Genomic DNA, 22,799 nt, shown 5'->3' on the forward strand with positions numbered 1-22,799 from the left:
AAGTAACTCCATTAGCAGTCTTCTCATCATTGTGTTTACTTTGGTTGTGACACATGTGGGGGATGCAGCATTCCCCCCTCTCCTGTCTCTCCATCACATGCTGGATAAATTATTCACAAGTGATCACATTCCAGTAGTATAATTATCACTGTCCGACTTCAACACTTCAGCAGTTTCTTAGCAACTGCTATCCACACATTTTCTGCTTCCACAACAGCAGCATTTTCCCTCTCGTTGAAGCCAGACTCAATGCGTGTGGAATTTATGAAATAATGCCATATGGTCCAACATATAAAGGAACACACTGTACCTTCCGATCAAAGCTGTTTTAATAGTCGCTCCTAAGCTAACGTCACAACGAAACATTTCTGCTCTATGCTCTTTTTCTGTGTGTGTTTGTTGAGATGAGGTGAACACGTCCTCTGAAACTCTGGCTCTTGATGTGGGAGTAACAGACAGAACATAAAGAGAGGGAGAGCAGCTCCATGGACACTGGTTGAAGGGATGAAAAACCTCCGGACTACGTTTGTCCATTATTCATCCACCCTTTGGAGCTGGCCTGTGCTGTGCATGTCAGCCTGGATGGCAGACAACCACCGCAGGCAACAGGCTGAGGGAGTCAGACTTGGTCTTAGTCAGGGAGCTGGTGGCTCAGATGGCTGTGTGGATGGCAGCCAAAACAAACAGGAGGGCGCCTCAGAGAAAGAAGCAGGGACATTTTTGAGGTTTTATTTGTGACAGTTTCAGATCAGTGAATTGCCACTTGGAGAATTTCACTTGGGGACATTTTCAACCAGTTAGTCCCAAGAATTAGGCTCAGGACACATGAGAACTAAAACATGATTTCTTATGTTTGGATTCCCACCACATCTCAACAAATGTAAAGATTAGGCAAGTTAGACCATTGACAGATAGACAATGACTTGTAATCACACAAACTGTGACTGTGTTACAGATTCTATGTTGGAAATGTGTGCAAAAGTTGGAAAGTGGGATTTAAATATCAGAGAGTGAAGACCAACGTCTTCAACGTTGCAATAACCCCCTATGTAAATGTTTCTGTGTATTATGTAATTGTATGAAAGCCTTTAACACTAGACTGATATCATGATGATGATAGCCTTTTTCAGATATACCAACTGTGTATATGTCTGCTGATGATAGGAAATGTGGTTGAGGTAATTTAAAGACAGTGTTATTTTCAAATGTTAATCTAAGGTTAATCTAAATTAACTGTAGGTCATGTCTCTAATCGTGCTGGTTGCAAAAGTGAATGCATTACTTCAATATATGACACTATTGACATCATGATGATGTCATCCCAGGATGCAGATATACTTCATCATGACATCACCTTCTGACTTCATCATGACCAGATAGAACAGGTGTGTAGACCACTACAGAAAATGATGGCACAACACAGGAGAGCCAGTTCCTCAGGCCACAGAGGAGAATGGTAATGTGCATATTTTGGACAGACAAGACAGATGATTTGAATGAGGAGTGAAAGGAGCCATCTTTGTCAAAAGACTCAACAGAGGAGGTTGTCTACCACCTACAATGCTGTCCTAAGCTCTCTCCCCAGACACCCCAATACGCATCCACACCCCAACTCCTGTGACCCTAATGACTTACAGAAGAGCAGCAGGGTGGGTCTACAACTTGCAGGTATCAACATCCATTCACAGCTTGACTAAGGTGACCCCAACATCATTGTACAGGGGTTCAACGACTTGCATGTTCAACAAAAAGAATTTTAACAAATACCTGAAACCTCCCACTAGTCAGTTAGAACTGAAGAAGCCTCTTGGATATGAAACAAGTCCAGTTGTCTTTGGACACTTGTACAACTCCTGAAGATACCATGACCTGTATGACTGACAATTTTCACACAGATATCACTTGATGGGGAGTCGTTTTCTGATTAATATAAACTATAGATTGTCTCTCAATTATTACACACACACAAAAAAAAGGTTATACAATAGAAAATGCAAACTTGGTCAAAATTCAGGTAAAACACATTTTTGGCTGTTCTACAGGGGAGGCGGTGAATGGGCGGAGACATACTCTAATTTTAACAGCAATCTGTCCCTGGAGAAGGCTGCTTATCGCACACAGAGATTTGTCTGTCACAGCCTAGTCTTGTGTTTCAAATTGTGTGGAGGCAACTCTCTCCTCTACTTCACAGTCTGTCTATAATCAGGTGTCAAGCTGCTATTTGGAGGAAGCATTCAAATAGGCACTGACAACACAAGTGACAATGCGATCCCTCTGTTTCTGCTTCTCTAATTCATGGCTTGTTAAAGCTGAAGGTGATCTGCACAGTAGTCCCGTTTAATAATCAGTGCACTGTGTGTATGTGTCTCCGTGCTGGTGGTTATACTGACATTTACAACCTTTTCCAGACTCAGATATTAGTACGATATCTCTTTCTCGTTAAAATGCCTTTTCACAGTTTGAACCAAATCTGTTTGGGATGTTGAGTGATATTCTGTGAAGCACTTTACTGACAGTTGTTTTTACGCAAGGTCTTATTGACCTGTGTAACACGGATAAGGAAGAAGGTGCAACATCAATAACCTTCCAGGATTAGTCATTAGGGTTAATTAGGAGGGACAGACTGCAATTTAACATTTACTCTTGAGTCGACTTCAAACTATATGACACTGTGTCAAAGACTTCTGTGCGAACTACACTTTGTAAAAATGGATGAACAATGAATTGGCTGAAGACTTGGTACAAACTCATATATATATATATATATATATATATATATATATATATATATATATATATATATATACATATGTCTTTGATGGATCAAGCACTACAGAAGACCAGGTCGGCTTCCACTCCTGTCAGCCAAGTACAGAAATCTGAGGACTCACAGACTATCTCAAACTTGGCAGTTGAAGAATATAAAACCACAGGCTAATCTGATGTATCTCGATTTCTGCTGAGGAACGCAGCATCAACCAAATCAATCCATCTGCACCCAAACTGGCTCGTGTCAACACCCTAATACCGACCATTTGTGTTTTGAATGCCACAGCCTATCAGGGTATTAGTTGATGACTATAATTTATAATCTTCAAATAGCTACATCCAGCATTATCTCTGTAATATGATAATAATATCAATATGGACTTCTGTAGGAAACTCATAGACACTGATGTCTGTTTTCCATTAGCCTTATATATTAGATTTTTTTCTGGAAAACTCAAATGAAAGGATTAACTGTAGCAATTAATACAATCACACTTCAAATTGTGTACGGCCCTCTTGGAAATATTCAAAAAGTTTTGAACACAGCACTTAGCACTTAGTGATAGCCGAGGGCTGAGGGAGCTGTTTTGCTCCAAGCAAAGAAAGCTCTCACACAAGCATCATCCAAAGACTGTTAACCCCGAGTTTAGCCTCGGGCTTGCTGGCTGTGCTCCCCTGAAAATGAATAAACATGGTTCCAGAGGGAAACAGGGCAGCTTGCTTTTAATCAGATCCGAATCAGAATCAGAAATACTTTATTGATCCCAGGGGGAAACTGTGTAAAGACGAGTCTATTGAAACAACATTGGACAATGTGAACATTAGTTCCAACAGACATTCAACCCAGGGCTAGTGACAATGCAGTGACAATCGTATAGCCCTGGGCTAAGGTTAACCCGAGGTTAATAATGTGTGTGTAAAAAGGGGGTAAATATTAGGTCTATTCTTGGATAGCCCTGGGCTCAGAATGTGCAGTGTGAATAATGTGCTACAAATTAACAACTGAATGCCAACTTATCAACTTAAGGAAATTCTGAGAAAAGTTTCTAGTAAATTTGATGGAAAGTATTGTTAAAAACCTCATCACAACCAAACTTCTCGGACAGGCTGCTGCTGCTGCTGTTGTTTATTTATTACTATTTTTGGAGTGCTTTGCTTTCTAGTCACTCCTTCACAGCAGAGAGGGGAAAGTGACAGATGACAAAAGCTCCAGGCAAAACCAAGGACACCTTGCACATTCATTAGCTTCATCACCATAATTCAATGATATGCTTGTGTGTTAAATGAGCTCTATCAATAAACCTGAATACTAATCGGCTCTGTGTCTAAAGAGAGAACCAGATGTTCGTCTCTGTCGCCTTCTTGTTAGTTTAATTTGTTTGCTCAGAAGTTCAAGATGCTCTTTTGTAGCTGAACCAGATGATTTGGTACAACTGAGGCTGCCTCTCCGAGTAAATCTCCACAGAAGCCTCTTCAGTGTTTGATTGAAAGCTGCACAGTTAATGTGTAATTACTTTTTAAACTCAATGACTCAAATAGTCCGATGGACCAAACACATCTACCAGTGACTTACTGTTTCTCTTCATTGCATTTTAATCTGATAAATTGATAATTGAAAACTCCCAGTAGCATAAATCCATTTTCTTTCATGTTTCCATGTTAAGAGATTTTATTGAACTGAATTACACAAAATGCATCATCAGTAGAGTACAAACAGAGGGATGGCCAGATGGTGTTTACATCTCTTACTGTTCGTACTATTACCAACTGCATATGAGTAATTTGATCTGTAGGTTTTACTCATCACTAGCATTTGGGTAGAATGTATCATTTGCATCAAAATGAAGATAAATAATTAAAATTTACAGAACGGTTCCAAAGCAATGTGCAATGGAGCTGTTTTCACTTAGTCGTGGATAAGGTTTGAATTTTACAGTGTCCTAAGACGATAATTGACAAACATTTATGATGTTAGATTTCACAAAATAATTTTCAATAAATCCCTGTCAAGTCTTGTTAGGGTCTTTCTGGTTTGGGTTCCTGTATGACAGTGACTTAAAATGGTGAAGGCTTATTTCCGAGATCAGGTTTGCCTCTGTGTGTTTAGTCGGTGGAATGAGAACATGTCTGACAGGAGATTTGTCATGGATGTTGACCATGTACTGATGCTCCATCACACCCGGGTCTGTGTGTGGGTATATGTGACCTATCAGACCTGGACACAGACACAGATCAGCCTGCTCTTTGGGAAATAATAGCCAGTCTTACAAGAACAGGTTGAAGGTTAGGACATAAATCCAGTAATAAACTCAGCTAAGTCTTTATTCTTGCATGCTGTTTCCTGCATTGACATCCCCTCAAATGTCAGTGGATCCCCTTTCTGATCGAGCTTATTCAGTGGGGTTGACATAAAGACTTTTGTACAGCAAATGTCAAAACCTGCTGGTTTCATTGACTGGTCTCCCGCCACCCACAATTCCAGTCAACACCGGTAACAATGATTCTTGATTTCTGTACAAGAAAGATTATGACATGCTGAGTCAGTCAGCAGAGTTAAATGGCAAACCTGTTGGAGACTTTCGAATTTCTATGGAGAGCTATTTTCAACTCATTTTATGCAAGTAAAAGTGAGCTGCCATTTACAGAAAGAAGTGCTTCCTGAAATGTTCAAAATGTCAGTAAAACGCACTTATTAGTTCTGCAACTAACAATTATTTAGAAAATAATGGAACCTACTAACATAACATAACCCCATGGCCAATGTACCTGCTATCTTTCTAGACCTAAAATAGGCATTTGATACAGTTAACCACCAGATTCTCTTTAACTTTTCTGACGAAGCTATTCTATGGATAAAATCATATTTATCCAATAGATAAATGTGTTTGAGTCCAAAAAACACTTCTGGAGTTTAAGGGGTAAACTTTGTTGCAGCCGAATCTGATAAAATTAAAGTCAATGGGTAAACTACATTTCAGACGTAATAAAACAACAGAAAAAACACAGCATGGCTCCATACTGCTCGTGTGTTGTCATCCAAGTGTCCGCAAGCCCCGATGTTCATATTCGACTCGAAACGTGATAATTTACACCGTGTTTTAGTCTAAAAGTCCACTGGAGGTGGCTAAGATAGCGGACGATTTCCTTTTTCTGTGAACTATCCCTTTAAGGTAAACCAGAACTGTGATCACTTCTTAATGGATACATTGCAGGCTGTGTTTTGTCCTCTTTTACTTGTGTGATGTTTATATTTGTTTCTGTATGTTGTTGCTTGTGATGGGTCTGTCTATTTTTGTTACCTGCCTAGGGACTACTGATGTAAATGTGCATTCTTGCTAGAATCCTGCATGTTTACATGGAGTGTTTCCAAACTGATGTTCATTAACATGCTCTGTCCTTATCAAACAAATAAATGAACTGAAATTATAGCGATAGTTGCTGATTATTTTGCAGTCAACCAATTAACCAACTAATCGTTTTAGCGCTACTGGATATTTGCAGCAGGGTCTCTTTGGCCCTGTTCACACCTGGGATTTAAAATATGTCCTGAATGTGTCTCCTGTGACCACTTGTGATTAGATCTCTATGTATACTATGTATAATTACAGACGTACATCTTTTTTTTAAACAGTATTTTAAAACAAAAACAATCTCCATCAACTCAAGCGTTTCAGCTGTGTTTCATCAGTAATAATCCACGTCCATAATAACACACTCGAACATTTATATCACGTGACCATTCATGTACACTACGTGTGCGTGTCGGTGTGAACAGGAAGCAGATTGACTACTCTGCAGTTGCTTAGTTAAAGAAAACACAATGAACAAGAAACTGCAATGGTGAAAAGTTAGATGATAACTTTCTTGGACCGACGATGAGGTGGAATTGTTACAAACATTAAGTGTTGACAACGTTTTGCCTGCACTGGTGGTAGTTGAGTCAAGACTGATAAGGACCAATAAAGAAACAAGTGAGGGTGACTGCGTTAGTGTTACCGAAGGTTTTGCCCGTCCAGACTACAACGCAGCCGGAGAGTTTTCGAACCAAAACAGGATCAACGTTTCCACATTTTCAACATTTGGAAACCTAGCAGCACTGACGTAGTAGTGGGGATGTAGCCTGAGTACTCGGATCTCAAGACACATTGGGGATACATTTGGGTGCCTTCACACCTAAATTAGGTGCTATTCACTTGTGGTGGGATCACTAAGGATGAATGTTAATACCAGTTCTTAACGGGGTCTTACAGATTCTCCCATTAAAGCAGGTCACAGATCTCCTCCTGTTCAGCAACAAACATCCAAAAGTAGCTATTTATACAACAAAGCTTCTACTTGCTGTAATTACCATGCTTTACCACAGTGAATAAAAGAATGTAAACAGGGCAGTAGTCTCCTGTTGAATCATGAGACTGGGAAAACGTTCCCATCATTTCTCTATTCCACAGAAATGAAATAATACTATGGGAGATATAAATAAAACATGATATCATATCCATCTGGCTTTGTGGTGGTGCTATCAGTGGGGGATATCTCAACTATAAATCAAAACCTATATCATTGATATGTAACCCATGTCAGCGGTTTGGTCCCCATGGTTCAAGATACATTCAGCTTGTTGTGGCTGGAAGTAATTATAGTGTCAAAAAAGTATTTAAGCTGCAGGAAAAAAAAGGAAATGAGTGTAAGTGCATGATAAAAAATGTGACGAATGACAAACAGCAAGAAGGACAAACAAAAAGATAAACGTGACAAACTTTCAGGTCCAACATGAAGCACCAGCTCAGTGTGCTGATAAGTGAATGACCAAGAAAATAAAAAACATTATTATCTGGAGCCTTAGTAAAAGGCCTCTTCCCTTTTTAGTCTATTGACCTTATGACCGTGATCTCTGAATAACTACCATGGCCTGCTGGACGCTGAGGAGAGCCACTTAGCTGCCAATACGGAGCATATACGATTATGTCCTCTAAATTTGATTTGTACGGAAGGAAAGATGAATTGCACTTCTGATGGCTCTAATTATGTTTAAAAGGGGTGACCGCCATAACATCAGTGGGAATGTACTTGCCTTGCTGAATTAAACATTCTGCTTCAATGTGAATTATACATACCATATGAAGGTTTAAGTGGATTAAGTGCCAAGATTACCACAAATTAATTTAATAGGAAATAAATGCAAGTGGAACACTTGTCATTCTAATTCCTGACTTAAAAACTGACAGCCAAATACTATAGCATATCTAATTATTGTTAATTCGATTGTTCAATTATTGTTTCCTGTTATTTGAGACTCTTCCTCTGCAGAAAATGGAAAATGCACCATCAAATGCCAAATGGAAGCTCGCTTTACTTTTCTAATCCCGACCTTTATCAAGGAGATTTACCACTACTTAAGTTATTTTACTTTTATTATTGAGTAAGTTTTATGAGGTGCCATCCTGTTAACCTGAGGAGACAGAATCACAGAATCATAACATCTATGTCATTGAAAAGACAAGCACATCCTTGGCACCAGCACAACACCAACAGTGTGTTAACCACTTACTCCACAGTGTAAAACACTGGTGACATAGTGGGGGCATAATTTAGCAATGCATGATTTGGAAAGGACATCAAGTCCCTTGAAACAGCTTTCCTTCCTTTGCCACTAATGAAGTTCACTTTGGTTGGGAATAATGGCTTATTTAGTAAACGATCTGTAATATTGTGAAAGACTACCTCACAGTAGTAAAAAACACAGTGCTAATAAATTCTAGGAAGGCTTTGCAGTTGGGGTTTTCAAGCATTCCTGTTATTTTTCAAGAACCAATAGACACTTCCTTATCAACTGCATCATAAACACCAGCAGAACAAGCCTACCTGTTTTTTAGTAGGCGGTATTATCTGCCTAAATCGGAATGCTCAATGTAGGATATTGTTTTAATGGGAGAAGTGATTTTAAAAATCCAATACAAATTCATATAACCTGGTTTAAGAAGCTGTGACCTGCAGTAGTGATCCGAGCTCAACACTTACAACACACTGATATGCTTACAGTGACAATGCTAAAAGGCTGGTGTTTAGCAGGTATGTTGTTTGCCATGTTCACTATCTTAGTGTAGTGTGTTAGCATGTTAACATGTGCTAATAAGTGGTAAAAACAAAGTAGAGATGAGGCTGGTGGGAGTGTCATTAGTTTTGCAGACCTTTGGCCATTTACATAGACTGTATATAAAGAGTTGCAAGGTTACAAGTCAGTTTTAATAGAAGTCTATAAGAAAATGACCGTACTTCTCACATATGACATCAGTAAACATTTTCCAAAGGAGACTATGGTTTCAATCTGTGGAAAGTTTTTTTCAATACAGCAAGGCGTTCATTCTGTAAATTACGGTCCCATTTAGAATAAAATAGGTTATAAAGCATGGTATGCATTGGAGCATGGATAAGGTGTGACTGACAACCAATACCATAAAATGGGTGCAGGTCACAGGTGTAGGTGGGCGTGCAGTGTCCTTGATCTCTCAGTAAGGCTCACCCCACTGCTCCTGCAAATATGGTTACACCTGATTTATATAAAAACAAGATGGCATCGGCCAAAACGCCAAAATAAAGGCTATGGGTAACATCAAGATGGGTTACCACTAAAACAAAGTACTAGAAAAATCAGATTATTTGAGTTAGAGTTATTTTAAATTAATCTGATGGGTACATCAATGTATTTTTTAAATTCCATTGCAATCCATTAGTGATGCTACACTTGCGAATGATCTGATGCTTTTGAGCTGCTCTTTGGTCTGAACAAAGAAAATGGAGTTGTAATTGAGAGCCATTTTTTACATTGTCGTGTCTGACATTCCCTTTTGTGCAGGGTCCACTAGTACTGACCAACAGATACACTATGATAACCCATGCCAGTCCACTACAGTATGTGAACTTTGCTTTGGTAATGAACATCTTCCTTTTACTTGAAAAGCTGCATCAATAATTCATCCTCTGACTTGAGAAACATTTCTCTCAACTAAGAACTTTTTCACCTTTGATACTTTTGATGTGTGCAGGACAGCCACCTCCAACTTTTATCTGTTCAGAACCCCAATGCTCCTCAAAAACGATGGTGTTAGATTAGTGCAAAAAACACCAGAAGCCATTTTAAGCTGGCTGTAAGAAGTGGCAAGATGAGAACAGATGAGACACAGCATGAGGGGCATGACACACTGGGGTCAGACGTAGTGTCTTGATAAACTCCCACCTGATGTCCCAACCTCAAAATCCTGGATCTTGTTAAAATCTCCCGGCTGAGCCCTGAGGAAAGTTGTCAATGTCTCACTTTGCTGTCACCTAGATGCCTGTCAGCAGTGCAATGACACTGAGCACCTACAGTAGGCTCTCATTTCTTAACTATGCTACATTCATTTTATAACAACATTTTTATTATAGCCATAATACTGCACGATTTACAAATTGGACCATTAGCTTTTGTGCAAGTGTGAACAGTAACCTACATATTGTCCTCGTAGAAGTGTCTTTTCTTTAATGGCACCAAAGAGAACAGTTCAATTTAATCAAATTATTCTAAACAATAAAACATTCAAATTGGCATGATAGGATCTCATTCTTTATCAACTCAGACGCTCAATTGGACAAAGAAAGTTGCTAATTTCCTCCGACTAATTGCTTTGCCCAGGATTGGCCCTGCTATGCTGTTGTAATAGGATTTTAAAAGAGCCATTTCAAGGATTATGGGGTTGGCTGGTATAACTCATTGCCGTCAGCTCTTCCTGAAGTCAATTTCATTTAAGAAGGTCAGGATAACTTGGATTGTCTGGGTCCCTGGGAATAGATGCTTTCATAAACAAAAGGGATTTTAACTCATCTCATCTACTTTGTGATGAAGGTGGTTGAACAAAATGGCTCCAGAAATAGTCCTGGGTCTTTTAATTTCTCGGAAGATGTGGTATGACATGAAGAAATACAACATACACTTGTGTATGAAAGGATGATTCACACCATGTAACTTGAGTGTTTAAGCTTTATGGAGCGCCACTGGCAAGGGGGGGGGTTGGGGAGGTGGTCATGTTGTTGTTTGCAATGAAATCAAGGTTCTTTGTAAAGAAGTTTACTCCTGATTAAAGTGACTGTATAGTGGCACATGTGTTGCAAAAACACTCTCTATCCAAGTTTGGCCTGAGAGGAAGTAATAATCTTGTCAAAGGAAAGCAATTAAAATCACCTGGATCCTGAGTCGCTTTTAAAAAGCTATTTCTCAGAGCTGCAGGCTACTGGGGGCTACCCAGCCTCCTCTCTTTATAGTCTGGAGTTCCCTTCTCTGACAACCACAACGCTGACATGTACTAAGAAGAACACACACACACACACATCAACCTCTCGAGCAACTTTCAAACAACCTTGAAAGCACAGTAGAGGCCTTACAACAACTTAAGATAGAAATGTTCAGCTATGGACATCCCCAATAAATCATTATTATTTTGTGTGGATATACTGTTAGCTTGCAGAGCTGTTAAGAAGAACTAGCCCAGTTTATAAATATACCATCTACGGATTGGGAGCAGTGGCTGAAAGGTAAAGTCTCTTCAGTGGTTCATAATTTCACGGCATTAATTTTATGTTGACTTGTATCATTGTTGTAGTTAAAAGACACTAAATTACCAACAGGAAAATTAATTTACTGACTGTGATGAAAGTGTGTACATGGCTGCAGACTGATATCTCAGTGGATATTTCCACCAGGACCAGGATGCATGAGATAATGCCTGAAGTACGACAGCCTACTATAGCATTTGTGTCTGTAATAGCATTAGGCTAAAAGCTAATGTAGCTCACCACAAGTGATCAGAAAAACCAGAGACAAAGACCAACCTGATGTTGCTGCTCCTGATCCAGCTCATTGACAGAGTTGAAAGAAGAAGCTTTTTAAAGGAGTTCAAGTGGTTATGGTCAGTGATAACGAGTTTGTGGGTTTAAATGTTCGAGTTCCCCATCGTGACTTGAGCTGCTTTCAGACATGCACTGAACTGTGCAGATCCGGAGGAGGAGATGCATGTGTGAACCCAAAGGTCAGAGTGAGAGGCTCTGGATTATCTGCAGACTTTCTCTGCCTGGCCCCCATAGTTTAAACTCTGTAGAAAGTCGGGAGAATCTGATATGAGAACACAGCAGGGGATCCCCGCTGGATTCATCGCAAGTGAGGTGGGGGTAGATGATTCTTCTAACATGCGACAGATACAAAAATGATATATATAAAGAAAAAAATACATATATAGAAAACAAACATTTACTCACTGTAAAAAAACTGTGTCATACATATAGAAATCAGATCAGTAGTTTTGCATAATCCAAACACACACAAATGAAAACATAACCGCTGTGGATGTCAGAAGTCAAACAGCCAATCAATTACCGGAAAAAAGGCCAATTCAATTTCTTACAATCAACTCATGCAGTAATAATTTCACCTCTTATTAGATTTGAATCATACCTCAAGATGTCATGGCAGAGTATTTAATTCAACTTGCAGTAGTCACACCTCGGGTGAATCCAATAACCTGTTGTACTGTATAATACTAAGCATGAATTGTATATATGGAAGCTGTTTGCTGTGTCACCTGCTCAAGGTACTAAAGTTTATGGTTCCTTTGTTCCTAAACATGGCAGATGAGCCTTTGACTCCCCCTACCATTCAAAAGAAGGGGGAGCAAAGAAAACTGGAGGAAAAAACTGAGAAGACCAGTCACCTCTGCCTGAAGGGTTTCCACAGTAATTGAAACTGAAATACAATCTCGATGCAGCACAGTGTCAGGGTGTCACAGGAGACACCTAATTGGGGGCAACCCCTTGTACATCACGCCGTGATTAAGCCGGAGATGGCATTAGAGGACTGGAACAAGTTTAATTGAGTGTGTTGAATAAGTTGATAACTTCTGAGGTTTCTGCTCATTTGTGTGATCTCTACATTTCTGGTTATCTGCCAAGACTAAAGGGCTAATTCTTCTGATCAGCTGTGAGGAAAAAGAGGAAGAGTATTCACGTAAAAAAGGTGATGCAACAAGGATGTCCATAATTGGCTGCAAATCAAAGCACCTCTTTTAGATTTGCACCTGCTTTAATGAAATAGGTTGTGATGTCTCGCTCTTTGAAGAGAGGGCTGTTTTTTTTTTCCATTTGGAACATAGAGTTGTAACTGGATTTGTGACAAATAGGATCAAAACAAAAGACATGCTACAAAGCAGATTGCAAATTAGCTTGCTGAACAAAGGATCTAAAGAGAATGATTACATTTGTGTTATTGTTTGATGTGATCTATAAAAGTGTCTTCATTTGAAATGAGGTTTGTGCTAATTGCAGTTGTCACCAGAATTGGATTTTTTTAAAGAAGATTTAATACAACATAAAATGTCATTTGTTTTGCAGTCATACTGTTGATAAAGTATAAAGAATATATAAATAAAAACCATGCACTTACTAATCAATTTTGCTTATGTGTGTGAAAAATGTTGAATGGTTTTAAGCTAACATAGTATTAATATTCTACAAAGCTTGGTCAGCTCAGCCATTGACAATTTATCCTCGACCATGATTTTTCCTCTAGTGTACATTCATTGTATTTGGTATATAAGCTTGCCTGAGAGAGAGAATGCACTGGTTTCCATAGCAATTGTTGGCAATGTCACATGGTTACCAGGGAACTAGTCCTGTGATGCTGTGCAATTTATCTGTTTATGTTTGGCAGGCCTCCAGCTGTCGCTTATATAGAACAAAGCCATATCTTGTCATCACACTTAGAACTGTTAATGAAATTTGAAAGGTCGGACTTTGAGAGATGTGATGTGTAACGAAGGGACAAGGAAACCTCCTGCGTATTTCACATCAAGCGCCATGATTACAACCTAACAGGAGGACAACAGTGGGTCATTTGCAGGTCAAGAGGACCACACAGAAGCAACATTAGCCCTGGAACTCCAATTGGAGTGGACTGATAAATGCTCAGCAGATGTGGGTAACAGAGAGTGCAACGTGGGGCACACTGAATGAAGATGAAGATTAAAAGCAGAAGCCTTAATGAGTAATTTATGTAAATAATATATGAATCCCTCTTCCAAGCCTTAGTTTCACCTTTGACAAAGAAACCCAAATGCTCCATTTGTCTGAAATGATAATTTTTTTCAACATGGATTCGATTACCAGGGTTTGGGAGTTATACATTCCAAGCATCTGAATTACAATAATCCCATTACAAATATCTCAATCTGATTAATTATAGATGTTTAACTCACCTTTGACAAAGAAACCCAAATGCTCCATTTGTCTGAAATGATAATTTTTTTCAACATGGATTCGATTACCAGGGTTTGGGAGTTATACATTCCAAGCATCTGAATTACAATAATCCCATTACAAATATCTCAATCTGATTAATTATAGATGTTTAACTCAAACCAGACTGTTGTTATTAGATTATCTGGGCTAAGTACATAATCGCTCAGAACCATGTTTAAAAAAATACATTGTACCGGTGAACTTGTAAATGAAGACATTTACGTAGACTGAGACAAATTGGACATCAAGTCTGCTGACATAGATTATGATTATACTATTGATTACTATACAATGTCTCAGATTTATATAATGTATATTATATATAACATACAAATGTAAAGATGGAGTGATATACTGGTTTGTGTTGCAATGTAACTGCCAATTATGGTGATTAGTATCAGTATTAGTATGAGTAGTACTCCTGAGTGCTGACCATCACTACAGTTTTCTATGGCAAATTATTTTGTGTCAACCAAATCACTGTAACATGTCGAGACAGTGTGAGAAACCTAATTTACCAGAGTGTTCACAGGGTGACGACAGGCTTCCAGCTCATCTGCTTAATGAGGAGACCGACTTGATTGAACACTCCGCTCCTGTGAATCCTTAAAACACCACCCTTCTTCCAATCAGAGCAATCATGCTTCTCTACAGGGTAATGGAACATGACCTGATACTTTTCAGTTTAGAAAAAGACGATTGAGCACAAACTTGCTCATGATTCAAAAACCACCATCAAGTTCTAATGAAAGAAAACACCAACTTTACTATACCAACATATATTGTTTCATATCTTTGAAATAAACCTTACTAACATATAACTTGGCGACTAAACACACAGATCTTTAGCTGAAGATTTAATACAGCAGCAACCTATGGTCCATTTTTCTCCTGCCATTCATCATTCCATATCCTGTTTCAGAGTGCCCTCTACTGTTCTGGTAGGTACACTGCACCTTGACCAAGGTACAGTTGATGAACACTTTGTAACAGTATGAGTCCACGTACACAAATTCAGAGGTGTGGTCAATTCTCGATTCTAAAGCATCAAACAAACAACAACCGACTTAGAATGAATAAAATATATAAATATACTAATAAAGATAAATTTCCATTAAAATGTTGCAATAAACAAAAAATGATGTATTGCATCAGTGCATGTTGGTTTGAGTTTGGGTCACTGTGTTCTAGAGTTCAGGGTTGTGATGGCCTTGGGGAAGAATCGTCAGCCTCACATTGCAAATTATGATTTTACACGTTAAAACCATGAATTTCAAGATGTCATTAATAATCATTGATTATTCACAGAGTGATTTACAGTGGGAGGGTCTCAAAACTGGACTGGAGGCCACATTGGATGTGCTTTTATTGTACATTACTTGATTATATCTAGTTTGTGGTACAACATTACAATTCAAAGGTAGATTTTGTACTTTTGTAGCTGGCAACAGTCTGCCCTTAATGCCAAGTTCGATTCCACACATTATTATCAATTTGGAAACACAATATATGTTGATTTATTGTTTTTTATACAATCTTATGAGTCTCCTAAGAGACCGACAAAAATTGCCGTCGCCGACTATATTTCAAGTCGTCTAGGCGGGGTATTGGGTAAAGTTTTCAACTAGCAATAATCACACCTCGGATAAACCTCATAGGCTACGATACTGCCACTGCGCAAAGCTGACGACCAGTCTCATTCAACACCAGCTGACTCCGCTCCGCACACCTCTCTGTTATGGTTTCAAGCACATGTGGTTTCATGTAGCAGAGATGTGTGATGTGTGAAGTCTTCAACAAACGATCAGACCAAGAAACACACATGTAACTTTAGATAAATAAAAAACAACACTAAAAGAGGTTACCACTGTAAATGACGTCACGCCCGGTACGTCTTTGTTTAGGGTTCTCTAAACTCAGGCGGAGTAAAATAAAAATAAAAAACAGTTTCGACTCGACCCTATCATTAGTGACATTATAACAACAAATCAGTCGCTTGCTTATTAAAGAACTGGTAGTGTTTTAGAAAGCTAAATAAATAAAGGATTAATATTTGTTAAACCTGATACATGTCGTTAGTGAACAGAAACAAATCATATTTATATATATATATATATATATATATATTGAAGTTGTAAGAAAGAAACACGTGGTCATATCAGTGCTGTTTGTAGATGCTGTAATTAGTGATGGCGAGATGAAGCTTCATGAAGCATTGACGCTTTCCATCCAATTGGTTCACTAATGGGCCGAAGCTTCATGGTGCTTCATTTGCTCTACTGTGCCATCAAGTGGACAATAAATGTAAAACAGGCAGAGTGATTATAATGACACCATGGCTTTGGTGTGTGGCGCGTTGAATTGAATAAACGAATGAATGATGTTTGTGATGCCAATAAATAAATTATGAACTTATTAATATGGTGTCTGTCTTTATGATACAATGGCGGGATCAAAAGGGAAAGTGGAAACAAATTGGGCAGAGGGTTGTGATGTGAATGTGCTTGTGTTACTTTTAACACGTAAATAGGGACAACATTTCAGTCATTTTTATTTAAAAATTACAACTTTTCCACAGTGCTCGGTTTCAGGCGGTTTCTTTTTTTTTGCAAACAAACGCGCAATAAAGTCCCCAGTCCACAAAATGTGAGGGGGGGGGTCCATTGCGTTTCGCTGCCCCTTATATTTCGATTCGCACGCCCAACCCGCGAACCATTTCCTGACTCAGTCACGTGGTACGGCCGGCTTGCGAGGCTTTGAACGTCACCACAAACGTCATCAACACAAGCCTCGATACGCGCTTCACAACAATCTTCCTGGATTACTCGACACACGATTCACTAGCTGTAATGATTGTGTTTCAACAGAAGTATGAGTCTCCTTAGAGACCGACAAAAATTGCCGTCGCCGACTATATTTCAAGTCGTCTAGGCGGGGTATTGGGTAAAGTTTTCAACTAGCAATAATCACGCCTCGGATAAACCTCATAGGCTACGATACTGCCACTGCGCAAAGATGACGACCAGTCTCATTCAACACCAGCTGACTCCGCTCCGCACGCCTCTCTGTTATGGTTTCAAGCACATGTGGTTTCATGTAGCAGTGATGTGTGATGTGTGAAGTCTTCAACAAACGATCAGACCAAGAAACACACATGTAACTTTAGATAAATAAAAAACAACACTAAAATAGGTTACCACTGTAAATGACGTCACGCCCGGTACGTCTTTGTTTAAGGTTCTCTAAATTCAGGCGGACTAAAATAACAAACAAGTTTCGACCCTGTCATTAGTGACATTATAACAACAAATCAGTCGCTTGCTTAGTAAAGAATTGGTCGTGTTTTAGAAAGCTAAATAAATAAAGGATCCATATTTGTTAAACCTGATACATCTCGTTAGTGAACAGAAATAAAACATACATATTAAAGTTGAAAGAAAGAAACAAGTGGTCATATCAGTGCTCCCTTTGTATTCAGTAGTATTTATGTTTCAACAATCTTAGGAGTCTCCTTAGAGACCGACAAAAATTGCCGTCGCCGACTATATTTCAAGTCGTCTAGGCGGGGTATTGGGTAAAGTTTTCAACTAGCAATAATCACGCCTCGGATAAACCTCATAGGCTACGATACTGCCACTGCGCAAAGCTGACGACCAGTCTCATTCAACACAGCCTGACTCTGCTCCGCACACTTCTCTGTTATGGTTTCAAGCACATGTGGTTTCATGTGACCAACTTCCTAATATATCATTATGTTGATGAAATATATATATATATATGAATACTATGTTATGAAATATGTACTATACATATAAAGATACAATCCCTACTGAACGGGACTTGATCATATATATATATTCTTCTTACGGTTGGGGCTGTAAACCCCTCCCATTTTTCAGACTCTCACTTCAAACAGAGGGGTACCCAGAATGCCTTGCGAATCACCGGCAAATTTAGTATTTTCTCCATTAATAAGGATTTAAAAATTACGATAATGATTGTAATATCTTAGTTTAATATCATTTCAACGTATTGTGGTCCCTTTTTTTCACAACAACCTTGGAAAAAAGATTGCGAGCGCTGTCTTATTTTGCATGAAAATCCCGTCGACTATTGATGACGTATCGGGTTTTCGGGACTACTACTGATGACGTAACGGCTTCTTGAAAGGCTGTCCCAATTCGTAGGGGAAGATTATAACCACTCCCCCTTGTGACTCCGTTTCAAGGGGCAAGATAACCCTCGAAAACAAGGGGTAGGGCCAAGGGGTGAAATGGGAGTGGGCCTAAGTCTTCAACAAACGATCAAACCAAGAAACGTGCATGAAACCTTATCTAAATAAAAAGTTATTTAGTCTTTTAAAGTTTGTAAAGTTATTAGTCCGGGAAATATTACCTTCTCAGGAAGTGCATGGTGCAACCTCAAAACATCTATTAGTCATCAGGGCGTTGGAAAACTGCTGAAATACTCATAGTATTTTTAGTCGCCATAGAGACCATCAAAAATTGCCATTGTCAATTATACTTCAGGTCTTCAAAGAGCACCTCGGATTAACCTCATAGGCTAGGATACTGCCACTGCAAAAAAAATAAAAAAAGAGAGTGATTTACAGAGGAACGGTCTCAAAGCCGTACTTGAGGTGTATTGATATAATTTGTGTACATGAACTAATTAACTAATTTACTTTTGTACACATGTATGGTTATTAAAAGTCAGGGTCCCACTTCAAACTCCACAGTCGCCATTGTTGTTTCTCACCGATGCAGAGGACAGGCAAATGGCTCAAAATATGATTTTCAGTTGAACAAGTAGTGCTGCATTGTAGTAACAGTTCATGTACTTTTCCACGTCAGTATTGGTTTTATTGTCTATATTTGTTAAATTCCATGCTTGTTCTCACCAGAGTTTTACTGCATAACGGCGAGCGTGAAAACTTTATTAGACTCCAAAAGTTAGTGAAAGTTATTGATTGATCAACAAAACGTCACTCTTTTATGTGTCAACCCTGGATGTTGTGAGATATTGGTGCCAGCTTTTAGTGTAACTTCTCAGAGTATCCTTTGATATTCCTCTGATAACACCTTTTGATGACATAATGTTAAAGATAATGTTGTGCTCTTTCTTGCACAGTGTGATATTTACACATAATAAGTCATTATTATTGAATTCTAATACATTTTTAAGCTGAAAGTCTCATTACTGCAATGCGTTCATATTCATTTCAGAGGATCGTTGATTGCATTTTAGGATATACACAACAATCGTCATTCTTCATAATGCATATTGTTCATCCAGTCCCGTAGTATGATAAAACATGATGTATAACAGTATTTCATTTTCAATTTACATTTATTTAATAGAAAAACACATGTCCAACGATGCCTCTCACCCTCCACAACATTTGTCATGATCCTGTAAAAGCCTCTGTATTCTTTCAATTCAACCACATAAGCTAAATCTCTTCAGTTTTTCACACTGAAAAATGAACATTTCCTTCTCCTACCCCTGTACTGGACAACATTTATTCTCATTGCTGCAACATGAGATATTATTTGTTTGAAAAAAGCTTAGATGATCAATATAAAGGTAAATAAGTTCCATGTCCAGTACATGAACCATCTCCATTTTTTTACTGAGTGATAACGGCTTCATTACTGTTAGTAAAACATGCTATTTCCTCTCATCCTCTGCAACACACATCTCATATACCGCTACACTGGCATGCCCTTAATTAACTGATTCAAATTGATTTGATTCCTGGTATTGTGCGGAGCATGTAGCACCACAGTATTTCCAGTATCTATGGTTATATTAGAAGTATTGAGGGTCAAAAGTGGCACATTCAGATATTTACCAAAAAACACACAAAATCTGCTAGTGCTATTTTAGCGGGGCATTTTAGTGCATCTACAGGTCTACCATTGAATTGATTAAATTATTAATAGGATTTCTTTGTTGAAAAAGCTTTGAGAGAAAGTGCACAGTGACCCAGAACTCCTGGAGGGGTACAGGAGATGGCAAAGAGAAAGGTCAGCTGTCAGAAAAGTCTTAAAATAGGCCTAGTCATGTGTAGCTGTTATTACATTATTTAACATGTGTTATATTATTTCTGCTTCATTGAATTGTGTCTCATTGGTTGCTAAACATATTCACTCACTCACTCAGACTACATCAGTACTACAATGTTTTTGACACATCAACTCTGCGATGTTTACGACTGGTGTCCACACTACTCTGGAGTTTTAGAGCAGTAGTATCGATGTAGCCTCAAGCACTAAAGCCCTTGAGCAAATTAATTATATCTGATATGTTGCATTATTAACTAAACTGGTGGTAACCACAATAAAGTCATGAAATTATCCTTTTATTAAATAATAATAATAATAATTTGTTCTTCTAGGCTTTTTGGTGGAAATGTGAATAAAAATTGTGTATTGTGTCAACATAGGTTTTGAGATTTATAGTCCAGATTACTAAAGACCTTGCTTAATAGGTTTCAAAATAAAATTACTTTGTTTATGCCTATTTAAAATTTCTAGATTCCGTGGGAATCCCTCATTTACAGAAACATTATGTTCCATCTGATATGGTCGTAGAGAAGAAAACTCTCAAGAGAAAGAACGTGGTTGGTAGCAACATCAGTAGCTGATACATTCTCAAAGATTTCACAAAAGGGAAGATGAAGTTGACCCAAGGGCCAGTTGTTCAAAAGATTTAATCTGGATAAAAGTGATCTGGATTTTGCTACCTCGGATTACGTAATCCATTTTACTTTTATCCTGGTTGTTCAAAGCGACATTGGATTGGATCATTCTGATCCAGATAGACTTTTTACAATGACCAAATCCGGATAAGCATCAATCTAAATAGGACTACACATCCCAATATATGCTACTAGCTATGTGAAGAACTACACATTGAATAGCCAGTGTGGAGTCACTTTCGTGAACGTTTTTATTTAAAAAGACAGGAAATGGCAAAAAAACAATACAAAACAAACCCTTACATTTTAACTTTCTTTTAAACCGTCAGAACCCTCATCTGACCAACAACGAAAATAAACAAATAGACAAAAGAAATTTGTAGATAATTTGTACACGTTAAATTATAAAAATGTTAAATGTCCAACAGAAAACAGTGAAAAAAAAAACATTCACAATACTTAATTTATGATGAGACCTGTGATAAAAGAGTATTAGATTCCAAAAAATGTGATTGATATTGAAAGTTATTCGGGGAATTATTTGATGTGATCAAAAACCTTTACTATTTCTTCATTTTACTCAACTGACAGGGTTGATATGGAGCCTAATTTCTGTTTCATCTACTTAATCATTGTAATGGTTAAACAATTCCAATGCAAAATGTAAATAAATAGGTATCCATACTACATGATGCAAATGTTGTATAACTTGATTATTTTTATTAGATGTTTATTTGCATTTTCTTATATTCAAATTAATCATACACAGTCAGAGTAGGATCAAATGTATCCCAATCCTACCTAAAGGTTTGATTTCAGAATCCCCTTTTTCTTTTGAACAACCCATTTTCAGGATTTGATCCAATCTGGATTACTTTTATCCGGATTAGAATCTTTTGAACAACTGGCCCCAGATGATTAATTTAACAACAACCTGATACTTAACACACCTTCAAACTATTTGTGTTGGACCAAATGTAGTGCATTTCATAGAGTTTCAACAGACAGTCCGGATTAAGTAGAGCAAAAATAATAACGGTAGTTGCATGGACACTCAATGAGGTATTAATAGACTGGTAGCCTCTGGCTGTTGGTCCTTCAAAAGATTAAATGCTAAACGTTTGAAATATTAAGAGGTTCAAGGCACCTTTTAGTTATTTCCTCTGTGTATATATATATGTGCTTTCTAAATTCGGGTTAAACATCAGTATTAAATACCAAAGTGAACTCACCTTTATAAGTCGATTTAATTCCTGTACATTTTATAAGGACTGCTCCATTAATCTGGCATTCTATAGTGAGAGCGACTTGTTGAAAGGGCAAAACTCATAAAAGGGATGAACTTACGGACTTAATGCCTCCTTGACATAAAATATTTCTCACAATAATGTTTGTCAATCTTAGTGAAAATCCAGTTACCACTTAGATATATTTTATCACAGACAGCATATATATCCCAGCAGTCTCTCCACTCGTCTCCTCTGAGTTGTCAACATTTTGAAGGTTCAGCCTCTACTGAGCCTGTGTTGTCTGGTTCTTCATGTCCTGCCACTTCTTCTCCCTCAGGTTGAGCTCTGCGTCAGAAAAGGCGGCTGGACCCCAGTTAGTGATCAGCCTCTGTCCCTTGGAACCTGGAGAAGAAAGCAGAACGAGAGATGATTGACCCGAGGCAAATATATATCCTTCAAGGTGGACTAGAACATTTTGTATATGACAAACTGTTAGGTTGGCAGGTGTAGGTGAACTTTCAAACTTACTCGGTGGTAAGGTTATTAATGTAATTATCACCTAAGACCTGAGACTAGTTCAAATCACTTGTGGTAAGAGGAAAAAAGTAAAAACTTTAAGATAATACTAGCTACGCTGACACTTAGCCGTAGTCTAAGGGACAAACCCAAAGAGATTGCAAAGGTCTGAAGGGAGTTGATGGACAGAGGACGCAAAATAACATCATAAATAGACTTTATTTAAAGTTTTAATTTAAAATTCTTACCAAAAGGACGAACAG

The 22,799-nt window shown here is 38.2% G+C and overlaps 1 protein-coding gene and 3 non-coding genes across 4 annotated transcripts in view; all 4 read right to left on the reverse strand.

Annotated features, from left to right (window-relative positions):
* Positions 1-15,632: 15,632 nt before the first annotated feature.
* Positions 15,633-15,773, reverse strand: LOC117763919. Its single transcript, XR_004614273.1, has one exon. It is a non-coding gene; the product is annotated as a U4 spliceosomal RNA (small nuclear RNA).
* A 1,191-nt stretch (positions 15,774-16,964) lies between these two features.
* Positions 16,965-17,105, reverse strand: LOC117763947. Its single transcript, XR_004614299.1, has one exon. It is a non-coding gene; the product is annotated as a U4 spliceosomal RNA (small nuclear RNA).
* A 490-nt stretch (positions 17,106-17,595) lies between these two features.
* On the reverse strand, positions 17,596-17,736 carry LOC117763908. The gene has a single exon (XR_004614262.1). It is a non-coding gene; the product is annotated as a U4 spliceosomal RNA (small nuclear RNA).
* Positions 17,737-21,032: 3,296 nt separating this feature from the next.
* Positions 21,033-22,799, reverse strand: part of swap70b (switching B cell complex subunit SWAP70b) — a 43,342-nt gene continuing 41,575 nt past the window's right edge. The window contains exon 13 of the mRNA XM_034588493.1: positions 21,033-22,422. Coding sequence (XP_034444384.1) covers positions 22,304-22,422 — 119 coding nt within the window. The 3' untranslated portion in view covers positions 21,033-22,303. The remainder of the gene's footprint in view (positions 22,423-22,799) is intronic.

This window comes from Hippoglossus hippoglossus, chromosome 6 (assembly GCF_009819705.1).
Source record: "Hippoglossus hippoglossus isolate fHipHip1 chromosome 6, fHipHip1.pri, whole genome shotgun sequence".
Taxonomy (NCBI): Eukaryota; Metazoa; Chordata; class Actinopteri; order Pleuronectiformes; family Pleuronectidae; genus Hippoglossus; species Hippoglossus hippoglossus.